At 43.4% G+C, this 21,612-nt stretch overlaps 1 protein-coding gene and 1 long non-coding RNA gene across 5 annotated transcripts in view; one reads left to right on the top strand and one right to left on the bottom strand.

The window, feature by feature from the left end:
* CLCN4 (chloride voltage-gated channel 4) overlaps nt 1-6,225 on the top strand; it is a 42,518-nt gene extending 36,293 nt beyond the window's left edge. The window contains exons 10-11 of the mRNA XM_014572063.3: nt 1,219-1,435; nt 3,794-6,225. Of these exons, the coding sequence (XP_014427549.2) occupies nt 1,219-1,435; nt 3,794-3,884 (308 nt within the window). The 3' untranslated portion in view covers nt 3,885-6,225. The remainder of the gene's footprint in view (nt 1-1,218; nt 1,436-3,793) is intronic.
* Nucleotides 1-21,612, bottom strand: part of LOC142823758 (uncharacterized) — a 67,679-nt gene that overhangs the window by 30,858 nt on the left and 15,209 nt on the right. For all 4 annotated transcript variants that reach the window (XR_012898893.1, XR_012898895.1, XR_012898896.1 and 1 more), the window contains exon 3: nt 12,848-12,954. This is a non-coding gene — a long non-coding RNA (uncharacterized LOC142823758). The remainder of the gene's footprint in view (nt 1-12,847; nt 12,955-21,612) is intronic.

Genomic DNA, 21,612 nt, shown 5'->3' with positions numbered 1-21,612 from the left:
ACACATCACAGAGCATGTTTCTGCACTTTGATTGATGGAAATGAGCTCCAAGTACATATATATTTGCACTTAGTGTCTCCAATTTCCTGTGTGCCTCTCAAGAACAGAAGCAATCTGAATCAATCAAAAAGGAAAAAAGGTTAGAATTAGCTATGATTTCTTTTAAAAAACCCATGTGCTTATATTAGGGAAAAGGGAGGTGTCTATTATCATTCTTGAGATTTTGTCTGATCTGTGAGCACCATCCACTGAAGAGTACAAATGAACAGCCAGTGGAGAGGAAAGTGTAATGAAAACCAGCCATTTCCACTTTGATAATAATTATAAAGTAAACTGTCAGAGGTGTACTTTAAGTGACAGGTTTGTAATAATAGTCATAAAAGCCAGACTTGATCAAAGTGCCAGTGAGAGGGTCACACCCTGGGTGAATCATACAGAGATTGCATTGTCTTACCCACTAAAACTGAGGTGCATGTGAAAATATGCACAGTTGAGAACTGAGGTGCTCAAAATAATTTAATTCAGTACTTCCCCCACACACTATTGGTCTTTTTCCATAAAGAAAGAACCACACCTTTTCCCAACATGACGCCTGGATAAGCAAGCTTTATATGAGCAAATATACAGAGTTTCTAGGGACAGACTCTGTGCTCCAACCTGTGGGCAGGGCATGTGGTGGCTCAGCAATCCTGGAATGATGACTACATCTCACCCCACCCCGAGTGGGAGTTTTGCCAAATGGATCTGTTTACAGATTGAGCAGCTATGCCCATGGACTGCCCCTCCATGGTGGTATAGAAGGCACAAGGTCCAAATCAGGTGCACATGTACAGCAGACGCTCCAGAGTTCCACCATGTTGGAGGTCTTCCATACCGCTACAACCTAAGTGAATCATACAGAGTTTGCATTGTTTTACCTACTAAAAGCGTGCAAAACATTTGAATTTAAGGGGAATGATGACAGTGAACATCCCAGCCTAAGAAATAGCAAGTTGCTAAAGCAAAATAAGAGTCACTATACCCAAAACTGTCTTTATATTTTCTTTGGGGTAAGAGTCTTTGAATTACTGTGGCGACCTGTGAAATGTGAGTGATTTGCTTGGTAATCCCACATTCTGATACTTTGGCGTATCAAAAGATTTCCATCTCACTGTTCATTTCCAAGTACTGGTGTACATGAGTTTGATCTGCCATTTACCCAGTCTCTTTGCATTCCAGAGAATGCAAGACAGCGTCAGGATGGGGTTGTGAGCAATTCCATTATGTATTTCACTGAAGATCCACCAGAGCTCCCAGCCAACAGCCCTCACCCACTAAAGCTCCGTCGAATTCTCAATTTGAGCCCTTTCACGGTAACTGACCACACGCCAATGGAAACGGTGGTAGACATCTTTCGGAAACTTGGACTCCGACAATGTCTTGTCACACGCAGTGGGTAGGTATATAGAGATGAACTAACAAGATTAAGTACTGAAAGGGGATGAGAGTGCCACCATAGCTTTGCTGTAACTATAATAAAAATCAGAGGGGTAGCCGTGTTAGTCTGAATCTGCAAAAGCGACGAGGAGTCCTGTGGCACCTTATAGACTAACTGAAGTGTAGGAGCATAAGCTTTCGTGGGCAAAGACCCACTTCGTCAGATGCATGTAGTGGAAATTTCCAGAGGCAGGAATAAAAATGCAGGCCAGGATCAGGCTGGAGATGACGAGATCTCCAGCCTGATCCTGGCCTGCATTTTTATTCCTGCCTCTGGAAATTTCCACTACATGCATCTGACGAAGTGGGTCTTTGCCCACGAAAGCTTATGCTCCTACACTTCAGTTAGTCTATAAGGTGCCACAGAACTCCTCGTCGCTTTTGTAATAAAAATAGCACTTTTGCTTTTCAAAGGAATATATAAAGAGTAACTAACCTTCAACAGCTTATGACGTCAGCTGGGTAAATAATATTATTTTCTCTATTTTAGAAATGGGCAAACTAAGGTAGACAGGTCATGTGTCTGCCAAAGGTACCAGAAAACAGCTAGCTAGAGTTAGAATTAGCTTGGTTGTCATTGAGCTCACAGTCTATGTTCACTTCTATGCCCTGTATTGTAATTTAGGTGCCATATCTAAGACAAGGGACAATAAAATACAGATGCTATCAGGCTGTTGTCCCAATATATTTTATTTTCAAACCATTACAAATGCAGAGTTATCAAAATATCACTGTTTGCAAAGGGTTTGCTTGGCTTCCAGGCAGATTGAAGTGCTCATAAAAAATGTGATGTGGATGGCAGCTGAGGAAAATAAATCTATTCCGTTTTGTCTGACTCAAAGGAAAAGTGCATGTGCGTTAAAACTGCATAAAAGACAGATGACAAAAAATGATCCAGAACATAAATTGAATCAAAAGTGTGAAACAGTAGCTTTGTTTGTACTGGGAAACTTTTCCCAACAGCTCAACATTATTTTAAAAATTTTGGAGAGACAATCCAGCCTGGGCACTATTGATCAGAATAAAGTTTTGACACCTGAATAAAACTTGCTTGCTTTCCACAGGTGCTGAACATCCACAGTCAATTTCAGTGGTGGTGCTCAGCAACTGTGAAAATAAAACCTCTGATTTGGAATATTTGGAATTTAGGTGCTGAATATTAAGACTCAGGCTTGGAAACTTTTGGTTTTGGTTTCTACCTCTAATAGGTTTTGAAGCATCAACCACAAATATTTCACAACTGAATTGAAAGGCAAAACGACAGTAAGAATGATGGGGTTCCAAAGTTCAATATTTAACTATTTTCAAGAGTTGGAAAGAAATGCTTCATAACACGAGGATATTCTGACTCCAGTGAGATGTGAGATATTAGACATTAAAAGTGTCACACAGTCAGCACTTCCATTGCTAATTAATAGCTTACTATGGGTGTGTTTAAACTACATGGCTCCGTCGATGGAGCCATGTAGATTAGGCTGATCAGCAGAGGGAAATGAAGCCGCGATTTAAATAATCGCAGCTTCATTTAAATTTAAATGGCTGCTGCGCTGAGCCGACAAACAGCTGATCAGCTTTTTTTCGGCTTAGCGCGCTAGTCTGGATGCTCCCGCGCCGACCTGAAAGCCCTTTATCGACCTCCCCGTTATGCCTCGTAAGATGAGGTTTACCCGGGAGGTCAATAAAGGGCTTTCATGTCAACAGGGGAGTGTCCAGACTGCCCCAATCTGCCGACAAACAGCAGATCGGCAGAGTGGGGCTGCCATTTAAATTTAAATTAAGCTGCAATTATTTAAATTGTGGCTTCATTTCCCTTTGCCGAACAAACAAATCTACATGGCTCCATCGACGGAGCCATGTAGTTTAGACACACCCTAAGGGACAGATTCCAAAACTCTTATTCATATTGGATGCTAATTTCTTGGTTAGTCCCATTAAACTCAATGGGAGTAAGGTGCTATGCCCTGACAGTAGAAGCATTGACATTTGTAAAAAAACAGCCAAGCTGATATTCACTCTTGTGCAGGCGGCCAGCACAAGTCAAGGGTCGCACTTGGTTATATGTTGCCTAGATCTTGTGCTGGTGGCCTCCTGGTTGGGAGTGAATTTTATCCTGATAGAATTTAATTATTCTCTCAAACAAAATGATGTTGCATTAATTGCAGTTCTTGGTTGACCTCAGACCAGAATAGATTCCCCACAAAAGGAGATGAGAGCTAACATACTTTATTATTTATAATAGACATAATTTGTACTGTCTTGGTTGTCATCATTAGGTAGGAATTATATGATTCACCTTTCCTTTCTTCTTCTCTTTTAGAAGGCTGCTGGGCATCATAACTAAAAAGGATGTGTTAAGACATATGGCTCAAATGGCAAATCAGGACCCTGAATCTATCATGTTTAACTAGACTGGTGACAGAAGATGGGAAGAAATAGTCTTGAAGGACTCGCTCCTAAATTAATACAAAGGCTGCATACAGTATTTTGTTTTATTTAAAGGGAAAAATACAGTGTGTATGAGAAGTGGCCTAAAACTAAACTGTAACAGTCAGAGGATTGGATTCAGGAAGAGACTTATTTAATCAGGTAGGCAGGTTAGAAGTTCTCTATAGCTGCAAACAAGCTATATTTCTTCAGTGAGTTTCCGGACAACTCTGCTGGAATGTGTGATTTGGTCTGAAATGATATAGGTTTAAAGTGATATGATATGATATGAAGAGAAGGCACCAGGAGTCCTGGAGAACACACCAACATTCATACTGGTGTGAAGACTAGCACATATTTATAAAAGTCAGTTACAGCTGTAAAGCTTTGTGTTCCAAACTAGAAAACCAAGCATGTATGATTCATATTGATTTATTTGTCACTGATGTCATGGTTATTTATTTACTACTGAATTATACTAAAATATTTTCTTGAGAAAAATCATCCTGTTTATAGAGAAGTTTGTCATCTTCATTTATTTTTGTAAAAGTTAATTGAAGCTGGAGTGGAACTAATGCTGTAATACACTTCCATTCACTTTGGACATCCTGCCCTTTGTTCCCTGCTTTAAGCCATTCAGTTTTACTCAGTTTAGCCGTTTTGTCAATCAGCTCTTCCATTATTTTTTAAATGCAGAGACTGAATTATGAGAATTCATGTTTCTCTATGCAAAATTGGTATGCAGGAACTGTAGTGTTTAGTATGATGTAGTTTGCTATTACCATGGAAAAATGTAAAAAGTGGGGGAGATTTTCAAAGGCACAAAGGGCAGGTAGGTGCCCAACTCCCATTGAAAGTCAATGAGAGTTAGGCACCTGTCTCCCTCCATGTAAATAGAATGAAGCTCTCCAGTGATTTCTGCCCTACTTCCGTTTATTCCTTATTCCTCCACTGGCAATTGTTTGCACTTACTAAGAGATCTCGCACATTAACATAGCATGGCTGAAATATTTATTTTCTAGAAGAGTTATTCACTCTTTAAGTTGCTTGTACCATGTACAGGATTCATGCTGCAACCCTCCAAACTTGGACAAGGCTGTGAGAAAATAATTGTTATTATATTGTGTTACTTATGTCGCTAGAATATGAGGTTCAAAATAAAATAATTTCAGGTATGTTGGGATTACTATGCTAACCTGGTCCTAAAACCTTCCTATTCTGGTGCTCTGTGGGATGCAGAATGTAGGTATTTTGTGTTTTAATAGACTGTAACAGTCTGAATGCAGATGGCCAAATACTATAATCATTTAAGCTCTCTATCTCTGGAAGAGAGGAGGCTATTTTTAGTCGCATTAGAATTTCAAAGCCGGTGGCAAGGGCTGCCTTTGAAGACTGTCGCCAATAACTACAGATACCCTATGTGATTATCACACCAAAAAATTATGCCTTACATAATTCCCATAGTACAAGCCCTTTGTGCTATCATTAGAGTTTTATGTCCATATAGTATTCCCAAAAGGCATCTCAGAATTTACCGGATAAACACTTGCACTACAGATTCCAGCTATAAAGTATTTAATTGATTCTGCAGAATCTAAAAAGTTTCACAGAGCTTGGTTAATTTAAAAATCAGGAAGTTACTTTAGTGTACAGCTCAATTTATGCAACTACAGTTCAATACGTGCTTTCAAGCTATTCAACTGAGGATGATGTCAAACCAATGGGCGAATAAAACCTTTGATAATGAATGATGCAAGTTCAGTATTACACATTTGATATGCATGGACTGTGCTCAGTTAGGCTCAGCTTTTGACATGTATTTGAAGTGTTCTTCACCAGGAGGTCTCCTGTTAAAGAACAGAACAAGGGTAACATGCACTAGTCCCTTATTTGACAGTCGTAATAACTGCTGATTTTTTGTTTTGGTGAAGCAGAATACAGACCATTCAAGAACTGTAAAAGATTACATTTAATTCTGTATTGGAATGACTGCACAATAATAAGTATTATTTTGCTTTGTTTTTTAATTGTAGAAAGCAGTCTACATGTTGCACCTTATTGAAAAGTAATTTTGAAGTCTATTTTAAAGTGAAACAAGATTACAGTACTAGCAACAAAAAATGGTCATATTGTTAAATGAGCGAAGAAGCATTTATATCATGTGTATCAGTATAACTTTGGATTTCACCACATGACCACTCAAGCTTGTTGGATGATTTGGGATATCTCTGATTCAGTTTTTTGATTGCTAAAGTTACATATGCAGTTGATCAACGCCATATGACCTTCAGCCAAATAGTCTTACCCTGTATTTGGAGAACAACATTGCAGTACACCATCTTACTATTATGAACTCTTAATTTATTTTAAAAACATAAAGAAAAAAGAGAGTGTGTTCTCCCACAAGGCTGTTCTGTTTGCTGTCTTCTTTAAGCTAGTTTAAGGCTGCTAATTCAAATTCCTGTGTGAGTTCAATTTTTGGTTGTGGTTAATAATTACATTTCTGGATGGGAGCTAGCTCAATGAATGAAAATCCTGCATGTATAACTCAGGCAAAAACTCCCATTAATTCTGTGCCTGAGAATTGCTTTCAATGAAAAGAAACAATGTGAGATTGGGCTCTTCCTGGTTAATGTCACTCACAGTCGTAGACTTATCACTATATTTTTATGTAGATGGGACAATAAATCAAGGGGTTGACCACAAAGAGCTTTAAAGATACACCAAGGCACTTCTCCAGAAATTAACTGTGCTAACCCTGACATCTTGGCAATATTCCAATTAAACTAATTGCTATGCATCTGGCCTAAAAGTTTCCCTACAGTCTCCACTGGACATAATATTTTTTCTCCTCTTCCTTTGTGCAGCTGAGCTGTGTATTGCTAAAGACCTTTGAGAGATGGTTGCATTTCAGAAGCAGAAGACTTTGTAAGTGGGGCATAGATTGTTGCAAACCCATATGGTATGGGTGGCACATCTCCATACTTACAGTGGTGTCCAGAAGCTGAGGAGGAATTATATCAGAAGACACTGTGAAAGAATAAAAAGTGGAGCAGGACCCACAAATTGGCCATTATAGAACCTTGAAGCTACATCCTGGTATGGTGGCAGTCTTAGCGCCAGGAGCTTTTACTTGTGGTAGTAAACCTTTCTTGAAAGTTCATACACAGGATGTATGGGTATGTCTACACTACCCCGCTAGTTCGAACTAGGAGGGTAATGTAGGCATATCGCACTTGCAAATGAAGCCCGGGATTTGAATTTCCCGGGCTTCATTTGCGTAAGCGGGGAGCCACCATTTTTAAAACCCCGCTGGTTCGCAGCTACACAGGGCACGAACTAGGTAGTTCAAACTAGGCTTCCTAGTTCGAACTACCGTTACTCCTCGTGAAATGAGGAGTAACGGTAGTTCGAACTAGGAAGCCTAGTTCAAACTATGTAGTTCGTGCCCCGTATAGCCGTGCTGCACGGGGTTCGAACAAGCGGGGTTTTAAAAATGGCGGCTCCCCGCTTATGCAAATGAAGCCCGGGAAATTCAAATCCCGGGCTTCATTTGCAAGTGCGGTATGCATACATTACCCCGCTAGTTCGAACTAGGAGGGTAGTGTAGACATACCCTATGAGAGATCTGGTGCTCTTCTCTCACATCTGTGCTTCACCAGCCCTCTGCCAGATTCTTTCCTCTTTCCCTGAACTTTCCCTGTCCTGTATCAAGGAGGAGACCAGCCAGCTGCCATGTGGCCTGTTGCCAGCCCCATTCCTTTCTTTCACCTCATTCAACTTCTTTTTTTTTTTAATCTCCAGACACCACTACTTCCCTCTGCTGTCCTGCATTCTTGTATCAGCTCCAAACAGTGACCGGAGGCAGTATCTTTCCAGGTCTTCTCACCCCATGCTGGGGCAGGTTCCATCCAAGCACAATCTTAAAAGTCAGGATATCCTGCCCAAGGAAAATGATTCCACGGTAATGAGGATCCTCTGGTGAGCTATAGGTTCTTGCATCATTTCCTGCTGCTAGCACAGCAAAGGGAAGAGGACTTGGCTGCAGGGAAGGGGGTGTGACTGAGCATTCTTGAACTGCACTGATTGCTAGCTCAGTTTGTGACCTCTTGAGGCCATTAGCATCCAGCCTAAATTAGGCAGCTCTCCAGTGCAGAGGCAGTAGCCTGAGCTGCAGCTGTTGGTCATCTCAGCCTGCCACCTCCAATCTGTCTTGTACTATGTACACTTCAGCCAGGGTCTGGACTGAAACACATGTAGCCAAGAACAAACAGAATCCCTGTGGTCACAATTCTTTCCCAGTCCAGAAGTGGTTAACTGGCTGGAAAGAGACTACCATATGTGAAGGCAGATAGGGGATGGCCACATTTTGGCCTCTCTTCAACATTATATTTCATTAGAGAAATAATTCCACAGGAAAAAAAAACACCTAATAAGCACACAGCACCTTGTAGGGATTTCCAAAAGCCCCTGGAGTCAGTTCCTGGTTTGTGCAGTGAGATGAACAACTGATGCATGATCCGGACTTTGTTAGGGAACACATCTTTTAAGGATTGCAGAGCTTTTCTTAATCCAAACAGATACAGTAAGGAGAGAGAGAAATACCCACCAGAATCACTTTCCTCAGATTGCTGAATGGACTAGGCATAGTCAGGGAACAATGCTCTGTTGTGTCAAGTGCATGTAGGTATACACAAATACACAGAAAGCCTGACAGGATGTCACCCATTCAATGCTGGCTCCCTCCATTACTAAGAATGAGTCCCATATTGCCCCCCCCTAAGGAAAACTGAAATGGCTGGGCGGGGGGGGGGGGGGGGGGGGGGGGGGGAGAGGCAGGCACTATAGCCACTGCTACTTTCCTTTCCTGCTGTTTCCATCAAAATAAGCCCTTTCCCTAACCCAGACATTCTAAAATGTCACTGCACCTCAAGCCCTTTCTGACCATCAAAATTGCTGCACCATCCCAGGAGGAGCAACTGAAGTTTGTGCCCTGGGGTCCCAGCTGTGGGGTCCAGACCCCAAGCCCAAGTTATAATGGGCCCCAGGGTAGAGGCCAAAGCCCAAGGGCTTTGACCCCAGGGGCTAGTGCTTGGGCTTCAGCTTTAGAGCTGGGTGGAAGTTCAAGTTTTGGCCCCAGTCAATCTAAGAGCCCTTGGGACCCCATTAAAATGGGGTTCCAGCCCACTTTGGGGTCCCGACCAGTGTTCCCTGTAAGCTCTGCACTTGTGCGGCCACTCAGCAGAGATTCAAATGCCGCCCAGTTGATTAGCAGAGCCCCACAGCCAGGTTTTTGTTTCTTCTGGTGGTGCACATTCACACATGCCTTAGTACACACAAAAATTATTCCTTCTGTGGATGGACAAGATAAGAGGGAATATTGGTCCCAACCCACAATTTGAGAACCACTGCCCTACACAGTTGCCAGCATAGGCTGGATTGGATCATTGACCGTTTCATTAACAAAGCTCTGTACTGTGCAGTACTATAGGCTACTAGCAACTGATTAAGTGATGCGACATTTTTTGAAAAAGTAGAAATTAGTGGATTGATTGCAGTAAAAATACCATGGAATGAGACCATCCCAAATAATTAGGGGGATGAAGGCTTTTGGCTGAATATGGCTATAATTTCATGGTTTTGAGGTCAGCCACAGAAAGTTTTCCAGTCACTGGAAAAGACATTTCCGGGTGGTACTTGGATTATATGATGAAACCTCATGCTTTAGAAAATACAACTACAAACTTCAATTTGTGTACTTTTTAGATAATTGTTCATGCTTATAAAATAGGAGGTTAACACATTGTATTTCTAGTGTGAATTCCATCACAAGGAACATGCTAATGAATTAAGCTTCAACTATGCAGTAGTATTAGTACTTAGCCTTTCTATTCCTCTGTTCCTGTTTATATCATAAGGTTGATGGGGAGGTGACTGAGTATGGTAGAGGTGGCATAGAACCTGGACAACCAGTTTTTCTGCCTTCATAGCTCTCGGTGCCTCACAAAGGTCTTCCCTATTTTCCATTTAGTGGAAGTCACTGGAGCAGCTGGTGGGTGGGAAGAGGCTAAAGTCACCTACTCTACACAATTCTCGCTGTTAAGGGCGTTTAGATCCAGCTTTCCAAATTGGCCTCCAGTCTTGGGAGTCTCACGCCATCTTTCTGACATTGAATGCCGAAACAGTCATAGGAGGAAAACACCTACTTCTAGTTGTCATTGCCCAGAATATTGCATCATCGCCCATCTGACTCAGACCTGGTCACCTTAATCCATGGCTTGTGGATCTACCCTGGGAGCACACAAGGATGCTGCTTAGCAACAAGCTAGCTATAATTGCTCTCGCTGGCTCTTCCCCACCCACTCTCATTCAAGTGAAATTGTAATTAGAGGTAGGCCCAAAACAGACAGTCAAGAGACCTGGCTGCCAATTTTGAATGCCCCATATATTTGAGTGTCTGTGGGATAGTTTAGAACTATGTCAGCTCTTAAGTAACGCCACCACAAAGCACTAGTTACAGGGGTGTGGGAAGTAAGTCACAACCTCCATTCCAAACCTAGAGGAATCAGCTTTGGGCACCCAGCCCAGAAGCTTTCCCTTCTCGTCTGCTGGAACAGCTTTTAGGGGTTGGGCTATAGCAGTCTCCAGAGTCTTAGAGTATGTCTAGACTACATGCCTCTGCCGACAGAGGCATGTAAAATAGGCTACCCGACATAGTCAATGAAGCGGGGATTTAAATATCCCTGGCTTCATTAAAATAAAAATGGCTGCTCCGTTATGCCTCGTGAAACGAAATTTACAGGAGCGGTCAACAAAGGCATTCCCTGTCGACCGATCCGTGTCTTGACTGCCGCTCTGTGCTGACATTCAGCTGAGCCGGCACGGTGTGGCAGCCATTTTTATTTTAACAAAGCCAGGGATATTTAAATCCCCGCTTCATTGACTATGTCGGGTAGCCTATTTTACATGCCTCTGTTAGGAGAGGCATGTAGTCTAGATGTACCCTTAGGGTTTCTTCACCAAAGGACCAGAAGGTAAGTCACAGCCTTTTAGCCATGTCTCCTTTCCAGACTTGGATCAGTTAAGAACACGCCAGACTGCAGTAGTAGCCTAGTCACCAGCCCACCATGATTTCCTCACTCCTTTGTCTACTTCCTTTCCTTAAACCAATAGGATTCTCCTTTCCCTGGCTTCAACCAGGAGTACCTCCCAGGAATACCTATCCAAGTTTCTGTAACAGAAATAAAAGTAATATATTATCATTTGTAACTAAAAGAACTCAATAGGCTCAGCACGTGCTCTTCAAGCCATTCTGGTCATCAGGGGTGGATAAGAGTGCCGCGGAGCCCAGGGCAGCACAATTTCGCGCATGCACCATGGCCATATCAAACAGGAATTAGTGCATGTGTGGGGCCTATTTAAGCACGGGCCAGGGGCATGCGCACCGCCCTGCCCTGCCCTGCCCTGCCCTATATCTGCCGCTGCTGGTCATGTTTTTCCTTAGGTGGTATAGCCTTTCCTACTGCTTCATCTCCCCTTTGCATGTTTAATGCATTAAGCCTACATCAACAAAAGGACTGACTTGGGTGCCTAAAGCCCACATTGGGAACTTGAGATTGTTAACCCCCCCCCCCCTTCAACTGCTGTCAAGTCTGGAGGTGCCTAAAATCCCTCACTGCCTACATTTCCATTGTAAAAGTCCCTTAAAGGTTTTGCTGCTGGACATGTGCACAATGCCCCATGTTCAATGCCTCTTTCATTGCTCAGCCCAGCATGTGCCTCAAACCAGACGAAGACAGGCATTCCCCCATCGATAGGACCTGATCCAGTAAGCAGGTTCAAGGCATGCCAAATGGCTCAGAATGGAGTCACAGTAGCCTCACTTCTAGTCCAATGGTTAGGGCACTCACCTGATATGTGGGAACCCCCAGTTCATTTCTCTGCTTTGCCTGATAAGGGATTTAAAGATGGGCCTTCTACCTCTTGAGTATCCTAATCAGTGCACTAGTCTGTCTCCCTCTGCCCCTACAAAGAGTTAATTATATATTCACAGTGAAAAATCATCAGCAAGCAGGGGTGCTGGAACAATTTGTATAACAGGGATGCTAAGAGCCATTGAACCAAACTGTAAACCCTACGTATAATGGGAATCACATCAAGCCAGGGGATGCTGCTGCATCCCTAGTTCCAGTATTGATGTCAATGAGAGAAAGAGAGAGACATCGCCCCTCCAACCCTTCCTGAGAACTGCCCACAGTACAAGGGTTAGGGCACTCAGCGGAGGGTTTGAAATCCCTTCTGATAGGGCAGAGGAGGGAATGGTGCTGAAGTCACCCAAATGCTAGGTGAACTCCTTAACCCACAAGCTAAAGGTTTTACATGAGATCTCTTCTTTCTCGCATGCTGAGCGACGGGATACTCCCTCAGGCTGTCTTGTTAAGTTGTTCCACCATGGATAAATAATTAAAGAAGTCGGTGGAACAGGTGGACTGGTTTCGGGATACCTCCCAAGAGAGTTTGCTAACTGGCAGGCTCGAGCTTTATGCTCATGTTTGTTTGCTCGCTCTCAATCACTTACTAGAAGTCTTTCATTATTTAGTCACAGTGGAACAGCATCAGCAGGCAAGCATGAGTCACAATTGCACATCACCCATTGGAAAAGAAGCTCCCTTTCATCGCCACCCCCTGAGCAGCAGGAAGAGGGGGAACTTGAATGATGGGGGGAATCTCCCATATCCCAGGGAAAATGCCCTAGTCACTAGGCTAAAAGGTTCTCCTAAGTTTCTTTTGGAATCTAGCCTGAGGTGGCTCAATACCTTAAGAATTTGGGCTTTGAAATCATGTATTTTTAATGTCTCAAGCAATGTTCCCTCTAATCTTTTCCAGTCATGTGTGGAATGTATATTTTTATATGCATGTGCACCAACAGTAAAAACAAAACACCTACCTGTGGGTGCTCTGCTAATCAGCTGGGTGCCATTTGACGCTCTCCTGAGTGGACAATTCTGATCTTGTAGTCCAACTGCCTGCATCCCACAGACACTGTAGGGGCTGCTGCAATACAAATTAAGATGGCAAGCCAGTGACAAATCTAGGAATGGCTCTTAGGCTACTCTGCCTTTCTAGTGCACTCATCAAAACACATGTGGGCTAAATAATTTTGAACGTTTTTATTGTTAGTAAGAATTAGTGTTAACGTGTGGGGCTACACAGTGGCAGCTGCTGCCAAGTAAGTGGTCATGAGCTTCCTAACTCCATTTCTATTGCCTCATGCCCCTCCGCCCCCATGCGCACACCCACAATGGATTGATCATATGGTACAAAAAGACACACTGGGACAACCCTGGAGACCACGAGGGAAAAATGGAAAGGGGAGAAAATGCCAAAGGGATGCATTGGGTGGGGGAGAGGGTATGAGGTAGTGGGGAAGAACAAAGAATGCCTATCCCCTCTGCTCCTTCTATGTCCAGTTGCTCATCCAGGAATGAAATACTATATATGGACAAAAATAGTAATTATCTTGCTGTAACTCCTTCACTCTACTCCTCTAGTCTCAACCTCCCAATGTGCTGCTGTCCTAACTTCATCCTTGGCCTCCTCCCTTCCCAGTCCCTCACAGATATTTAGCAAGCGACTCCATTCCTCCCCTGCATCACCACACCACCTCCTCCCTCTGTTATCAGCGGGTGTGTCTAGACTACTGAGTTTTGTCGACAAAAGTGGACTTTTGTCGACAAAACTATACCTGCGTCTCCACTACCGCTGAGTTCTGTCGACATAACGTCGACAGAACTCAGCAGTTTTGTCGACACTGGTAAACCTCATTTTACGAGGCGTAACACCTTCTGTCAACAGAGTTCTGTCAACAGAAGGTGTTATTGCCAGTAGGGTTGCATCTAGACTACAGGGCTTTGTCGACAAAGCAGCTTGCTTTGTCGACAGAACTGAATGTGTCTAGACGCTCTGTGTCGACAGAAGTTTTGTCGACAGTATCTGTCGACAAAACTTCCGTCGACAAAACCCTGTAGTCTAGACGTACCCTTAGTTTTTCTGAAGCTTCATGGAACCAGAAGTGCCAAGAGGAAAAGAAGAGGCACAATGATATTTCGCTGCAAATCCTCCCTTTGGGAAATGACCTTTTAAAAAGCCCTCAGGTGATCTGATTGGCCAAGGGCCATTTCCTTCCTGCCATTTCGTCCTGTGCCCCCATGACATACTATAGGAGGAATATGGACTTAGTGAGTCACTAAATTGCCATAACACAGCTGAACCAGAAATTGCCACCCCTTTATTTCCCCCCATACACACATAAGCTGCCTTACAATGAAACCCAAATCTGTCACTGCAGTTAGTACAGCTCTGTTTGCATAAAAGCACGGCAAACTACAACTTGTCACAGCTGTCCACATTAATCTCTTCTTATTTTTGTACAGCAGCTCAAAAAAGAACCCAGGGTTTGACCACTTGGCTAGATATTATGTGAGCGTCAAAGCGAAGACTAAGCGTTCCCTGTAAGGTTCTTGTAAGAGCATTCAAGTACCAGTAAGGATGGCCTGGCCAATATACTCTTTTGCATTTGAGAGTACAACACTTACATCAGTGCAATATTCTTAGCTGGTGCTGAGCTAGCAAATCATTTATTAGCAATACTTTGGCATACATTCTTCTCTCTAAATTTGGGTGTAACGCCAAGTCATATTAATGGAGCTTGCTATGGATACAGAATATATCTTCTGTACACAATATTGAGTGTACTATGGCACTCGTGACACTGCAAAGAAGGATGCAGTTTAGTGGGCATGAGTTAACTTATTTTTTTCTACTAGCTGCAAGTTGGAGAGGCCCACTAGGTGGCATTCCAATACCCACTATATTAAAGTCTCCAATGTCAGACTGCCAGCAAGTCATAGGTGAACTTTTTTCCCCTTTTAACATTTGTAGGGGATAATGTTTTATTTTTTCAACTATGAAATTTGAGCCATGATTTTCCTTAGATACACTCAATATTTTTAATTAATTTATTTTTCTATACAAGACTGAGGTTTGTCAAAGATCTTTGAGGGAGAAGGGGGAAAAAATCTCTGCCTTGTTTGGACTATTTGGCAAGAGCAAAATATGTCTGTCGGCTTTGGCTTGTTCATCCATATACCACATCTGTGAAAACATAGTGGCAAAAAAGAGGAAAAAATAATCTGCAGCCTTCTTCCTGATGGTTTCTGTGAGATTGTTCATGTAAATGATACATTTTCCTCATTAGTGCATTCAGGTCACAGAGAGGCTGGGATTCACGAAGCCCTTACTCAGCTTCTGCCGAAGCCTTTGGGTGCCAAAACTCCCTAGGGTCCTATGATTCCACTTTTAGGGCATGTCTACACAGCATGGCAAAACCCAAATTAAGCCATGCAACTTCAGCTACGTCAATTGCGTAGCTGAGTTGAAATAGCTTAATTCGGCTTTTGGCACTGTCTACGCTGCAGGAAATCAAAGGAAGAACACTTTTCCTTCGACTTCCCTTACTCCTTGTGAAATGAAGGTTACAAGAGTCAGAGTAAGAAGTCCTTCATCTAGCCATTGTTTCAGAATAATGGCTTGCTATGTAGCTATGCTCTTTGTTATTTTGGAATAACATTAGTTAGTCCGAAATAACGCTGCTGTGTAGACATAACCTTAAAGTTTCTGAGGCACCTGAAGTCCAGCAGCTGAGCATGTGCACAGACACTTAAGTCCCTACCCAATATAGTAGGAAGAGGGCCTGATAAGCCCTTGTATTAGAGGCCTGGTATGTGGCCTAAAGCCTGGGCTAAAGTAGCAGGCGGGGGGGGGGGGGGGGGCGGGGGTGCAGGCTCGTGTCCTGTACTGAGGGGTTTGGGAGCAGGATGGGATGAGGCGTGCAAATTCTGGGATGGAATTTAGATGCAGGAGGGGACTACAGTAAGGAGAAGAGTGTTGGTCACGCTGGTCACCTGTGCTCAAGAGAAGCACAGAAACAAGCTTGCCCTGGTAGACAACCTGCTGTGCTGGCCCGGAGATCATGATCGACTAGGTGAGGCTCCATGATTGACCAGTCCATCACAATAGATGAGTTGGTGACTTCTGTACTAATGTATAAAATGAAGTCTTAGAGTGTCTTTGTCCAGCCTTGCGGGCAGTGGACAGTCCTGCCATTGTCTGACTATTGTTCATTGTTATGGGTATACACGTATTTGTGGTCCAGTAAAGTCTGTGAAATACTACCGCTTGTGCTTCATCAACAGTAAACCTGGCTGGGTGCCTTTGTAGCTTAACAAATCTTGTGGTCATTGGGCAGTTTGCTCTAGGTCCGCTGAGTTAGCGATCTCTGCAAAGCTGGGTCGGCACACTGGAAACATATGCACACGTAGCCGAATATCTATCAACATCTATAAGCTCAGCCCCTGTCTAAACCTCTTTGGCTGGCTGATGTTATTCCAGACATTTGCAACCACGATGCCCTTCTCATGATAATCATTGATCCCATAACTTTGGCAGTCACATCAGTTTTGCCCAATGCAGATTGTAATGATGGCCTTTTTACCAGATGATCTCCCTCGATAAAGGCCCTGAACTCTCCCCTAAAGGATTTAAGCAACTTATCGGTGAATCTGGCTACAGAAGCTCAATTCACAAAATTGTGGCAGTCCTCCTCTGTGCATAGACCCACCTGATCCAGAATGGCTATCTTTACTGCTCTATAATTCCTGGCCTCCTCTTCATTTAGGGCCACACAGGCTATTTTGGCATCACTGGTTAGGCAGGGAGCCAGTCACGCGGCCCTGTCCCATCCAGCCCACATGGCTACCTGCTCAAAGTTGTATGGAAGGCATTGGGGGGGGGGGGGGGGAAGGCTATCCGTCAGGCCCATTTTATACCTTACCATCATCCCCTCCTATGGGATTCATCACTTTCAGCAGGAGTTGCTGTTGTGTGCCAGCCCGCTGACAAATGAAATCCTTCAGGCTCCTCTTCTGTTATACCTTACAGTTGAACAATGCCTGTTGCTCTGTCTGGAGAACTTGCTGAAAAGTTTCCATTGCCTTCTGTGCTTCCACCTGTTGCTCAACCAGCTACTGAAGGGTCTCCTCCATCTCTGGCTTCCAAACACTTGCTCTGGCACAGGACTCCTGGACAACAGGGCTAGCCTTAGGGCTGGGCAAATTGAGCCCATGCCCAGGGTACAGTAGCCAGAGGGTGAGAGGCAACTGGGCATGTGTGTTGCTGGGCAACAGGGGTGGAGGGTACTGGGCACAAGGATAATGTGGCAGGCCATGCTGGAAGTGCAGGGCTGGGCTGGGGCACAGGTGGGAGGAAAGTTCCAGGGTTGGATGAAGGGGTCATTGTGTAGAGGTTAGGGGAAAAGGGGGCACAATGCAAGGGTTGGTAGTAAAGAGAGCACAGGATGGAGGTGCAGGGGTTGGGGAGCCCATGGGTGCCAGGGAACATGGACAGTGCTATGCCCACAGCACTCAAGGGCACTAAAACACAAGTTTTCTCAGGGTACCAACTTCCCTAAGGCCAGTCCTGCTTGACAAGCACCTATGTGTAATAGGGCCATCTTGGCACTGGACCTGTCTCAGTCCACAAAGTCACCTGGAAACGCTGGATTCTGTAACCACTAGTGCAATTTATTTACAAATGTAATCCTACCACTGCGTCACCAGCTGCAGGCAAGAGGGAGAGCAAAGCTGCCACTCCCCGCCTCCCATGGTTTCTTTCACCCTGAGGCTTTTATGCAGCCACAGGCTAATTAGGTAGCAGCTGTCCCTACTTCCCTAATTAAGGCCAGGTTATCTCCAGCCCTAATGAGGAGTGGGCATAACAGAGGGCTGGATGCATCTGCACTAAGTCTTTCAAGATCAGAATGTCATCTCAGCTCGCTCTTTTTATTTAGATGGACCCAATAAAGCACCATGAAATGTACATCCAAGGCAGGGGGAGGGAAATCAATCCAATACATCTGCATGTGAAGAAAATATAGTATGGAATAGGGATGTTATATGCGCTGTATATAAAATTTACACTTCAGAGCCCATAGCGAAGCCACCTAGAGCAGCCCCTGCCTGCGCTGGGTCCCGGGAGGATGGAGCAGGCCCCTGCCTGGAGCAGAGGAGAAGCTGCGCCAGCCCCTACTGATTAACTGGAACTGATAAGCCATTCCTTTGTCATTGTTCATGAGCCAGCAAGGTTTTAAAAACCAATGAAAAGAAAAGCAAGTTCAGACAAATCTCAAAAAGGCCAGACAGGTGCTTTATACTGTATGCTTGAGTGTTCCAGCCTGACCAAGATGCTTTTCCCATTATAGTTTTGTCCCATCTTCATTTTGCCTCCTGGTCTTTTTCTTTTTCTCACCTGAGCTGCTCATACTAAGATACCCAAATAAGAAGAGACAGTCATTGCCGTAGTTTTAGCTCTAACTCTGAAAATCTTGGCTTTTATGAGCTTTTAGAACAGCTCACCGTGCCCTGTAGTTTCTCTAGAAGAGGGGTTTACTTTGTACATAGACAGACACAGGCCAACTTTCACACGTTAAGTATAACAGCTAATCACCCATAACATTTCCTATGGTTTATGGTGCTGTCAGACAGCTGTTTTCATTCTGATATGACTGTCTCTTAGTAGGCTCCTGCTGCCAATAGCATGTCAGCCACTTCACCGGTGTTTTGTAACACTTCTTTACACACTGCCTTTGCAACCTCATGCTTACTTACAGACAAAAATCACGACTAGATGGCTGTTGAATACAAGAGCTGAAAATCAACCATCAGATTATTTCGCATTTGAGCAGTTTATTAATATAGAAAAGTAAGTCTTGTTCCTGATCCATAAAGAGAGCTGAGTGAATAATTGGTTTTTGGTGGCGTACCTGAAAAATGCGATTATTTGTTTCCAACCAAAAATGAATTATTTTTTTCTTGCTGAAAAAAGAACCCAAAATCAACACATTTTTATTTGGCTCAATTAAAATTTACATTTTTGAAATGAAACTGTTTATGTTGAAAGTGTCAAAATGAACCCTTTTCACTTTAAAAAAAAAATTATTTTCCTCCTTTATTTAACCCAAACTATCTGCCAAATTTGATCCGAATTCAGGGATCATTGTGTATTGCCCCAAATCTGAATTTTCTGAAAAAATTTACTACTGGTTGGACAGTGATGTTTTGGCACACTCATGCACTGACCAGTCTGGAAGGAGGAAATTGGCCGGATCAGGGAAAGTCAGACTCTCGGGAATGACACTTTGGCTTCATGGCCAACCCTGGGGCACCAGGCTTCTCTGTCCCCAGCTGCTGGGGGTTCTACTGCCCAAGACCACCAGGGCTCTCTGATTCAACAACATCCATGGTTTGTCTTATATGTAAATTAATTTATTGCAGAGCCAAGCCTCACAAACTGACCTGCTTGGTGCTGGTTTATGGCCATGCTTACACCACTCTCTTTCCTTCCTCCCTATCTTAAGCTAGGTTACACTGTTGCTCAAACCCCACAATCTCAGACTCCAGAGGCTGATGCCTTATCCATTAAGCCACTAGGATTTGTCCCACCTCCCTACCTTCAACTGATGCCCTTAGACTCCCTACCTTCAGCTGATCTGAGCACACCATAAACAATTGGTTATGAAATAGATTTATCTTGAGCTCAATTAACTCTTTGATTGGTAATTAATTAATTAAATTGCACTAGCATCCACAGGCTTCATTTAAGATAGGGCCACATTTTATTACTTCTGTGTTCAGACATATGGGAAGAGACAGTCCCTATCCCAAGATTTAATAATTTACTTTAAAATAAGACTCACGTGAGCGAATATAACTCCAGGGCTACATCTACACTGGCATGATTTTCCAGAAATGCTTTTAACGGAAAAGTTTTGTTAAAAGCATTTTCGGAAAAGAGCATCTAGATTGGCACGGACGCTTTTCCGCAAAAGCACTTTTTGCAGAAAAGCGTCCATGCCAATCTAGACGAGCTTTTGCGCAAAAAAGCCCTGATTGCCATTTTAGCCATCGGGGCTTTTTTACGCAAAACAGTACGGTGCTGTCTACACTAGCCCTCTTGCGCAAATGATTTGCGCAAGAGGGCTTTTGCCCAAACGGGAACAGCACAGTATTTTCGCAAGAACACTGATGATCTTACATGAGATCGTCAGTGTTCGTGCAGAAATTCAAGCAGCCAGTGTAGACAGCTGGCAAGTTTTTCCACAAAAGCAGATGATTTTGCGGAAAAACTTGCCGGTCTAGACACAGCCCAGGAGAAAAGAGGGAAGGAGAAGTAGGGTAACAGCAGTAAATTCACATGGTAAGTTTACTTGATGGTGTAAGAATTTGATTGCTTTTTCTATATAAATTATTTTATTTGAATCATGCTCTCTTCTTGAGCAAGAGAAGATAGAGACGTACAAAGGATTTTAATTTTGAAATTTGGTTTCATTTTTATTCATGGTTTTGAAATCCTCCATAAAGGGAAAGCTCTAGGAGGCCCTCTCAACTCAGAGAAACAGTCGGTCTGACGGGCTGCCCCAGAGATATGGACTCTGGAAAGTTAGGTTACTTGGTAGGCTGTCTGGCAGGAAACCTGCTCTGGCAGTCAGGTTTCAAAAGCTGCTGGCTTCCAGCAGAACTTGATTGAAATCAAAACCGCCAGAGAATATTTGAATTGGGGCATGTGATGGATAGGAAGAGCGCTGGCCTTTTCTGAACATCCCAACATTCAGTAACCAAAGGGTTAAACTCAGATGACTAAGGGTTTTTTGCGGGGAGCCAGGAAAGCCAATGGGGGAAGGTGTTAGGATTTGAAATGAAAGGCCTACCTGCCTGCTGTTCTTCTTTGTGTGAGTTTTAAGCCAGGATTTGAGGGAACAACATGCACTGAAGTAGGCAGAACTACCATGCCTACAAAGAATACTGAGCATGGAAATGAAGTGGACCTTGAAGCACAGATCATAAAGAGCTAGGGAAATGTCTATTTAGGCACAATCAAATTATTTCTTTAGCACAAAGATGTTTAACCAAACAACAAAACTAAGTCTGTGCCGCCCCACTCCCATACGCTGTATTAAGCTGAATCCAAGAGATACAATTCTGTTTTAATCTGTTCTTTTCTCAGTTGCTCTGTAACACCTAGCAACTTATGCTGCTTTACCAAGTATGTATTTGTGTTTTGTTAATAAAATCACCTTTTTTAGGGCTATGATTCGATTCGTCAATCCTGGAATGTAAAAGGAAGTCTGTGTGCGCATGCCTAAGACTGAGAGGTCAGCTATTAGAGATTGCACATTGTTTTCTCTCTTTTTTTTTCAAGCTCTCTTGTGGTAAAAGAACTTGGGGGTGCCCTCCTAGAAGAAGTTCAAGTGCTTTCTCCCAGGGTTCAAGAAGAAAGGGTTTTTTCACTTGCTGGTGGCCGCCTATCTCCCATAGCTGCGGAATCTGTTACCTTGGAGAGCTTTTAAGCAGAAACCTATCGAGGCAAGGTATTTTTAAGGTCTCTTGCAGGCTCCCACTTTCTGCACCCCGAGTGCCAGAGTGGGGAACTGCCTTGACAGAAAGAATAGGAAATTTGGCTGAAAAACAGATTTGTTGGAATTTTTCTGACCAGCTATAGTGATAAGATTTAAAAACATATGACACACATGCTTGTAAAATAATAAAGGAACAGACAGACATGTTGTTATAGGCTGGGTGAAACTTTGTTATGGGTTGA

Source organism: Pelodiscus sinensis, chromosome 1 (assembly GCF_049634645.1).
Source record: "Pelodiscus sinensis isolate JC-2024 chromosome 1, ASM4963464v1, whole genome shotgun sequence".
NCBI lineage: Eukaryota > Metazoa > Chordata > Testudines > Trionychidae > Pelodiscus > Pelodiscus sinensis.
Note: the sequence above shows the minus strand (reverse complement) of the source record. Positions and strands in the feature narration are given on the sequence as shown.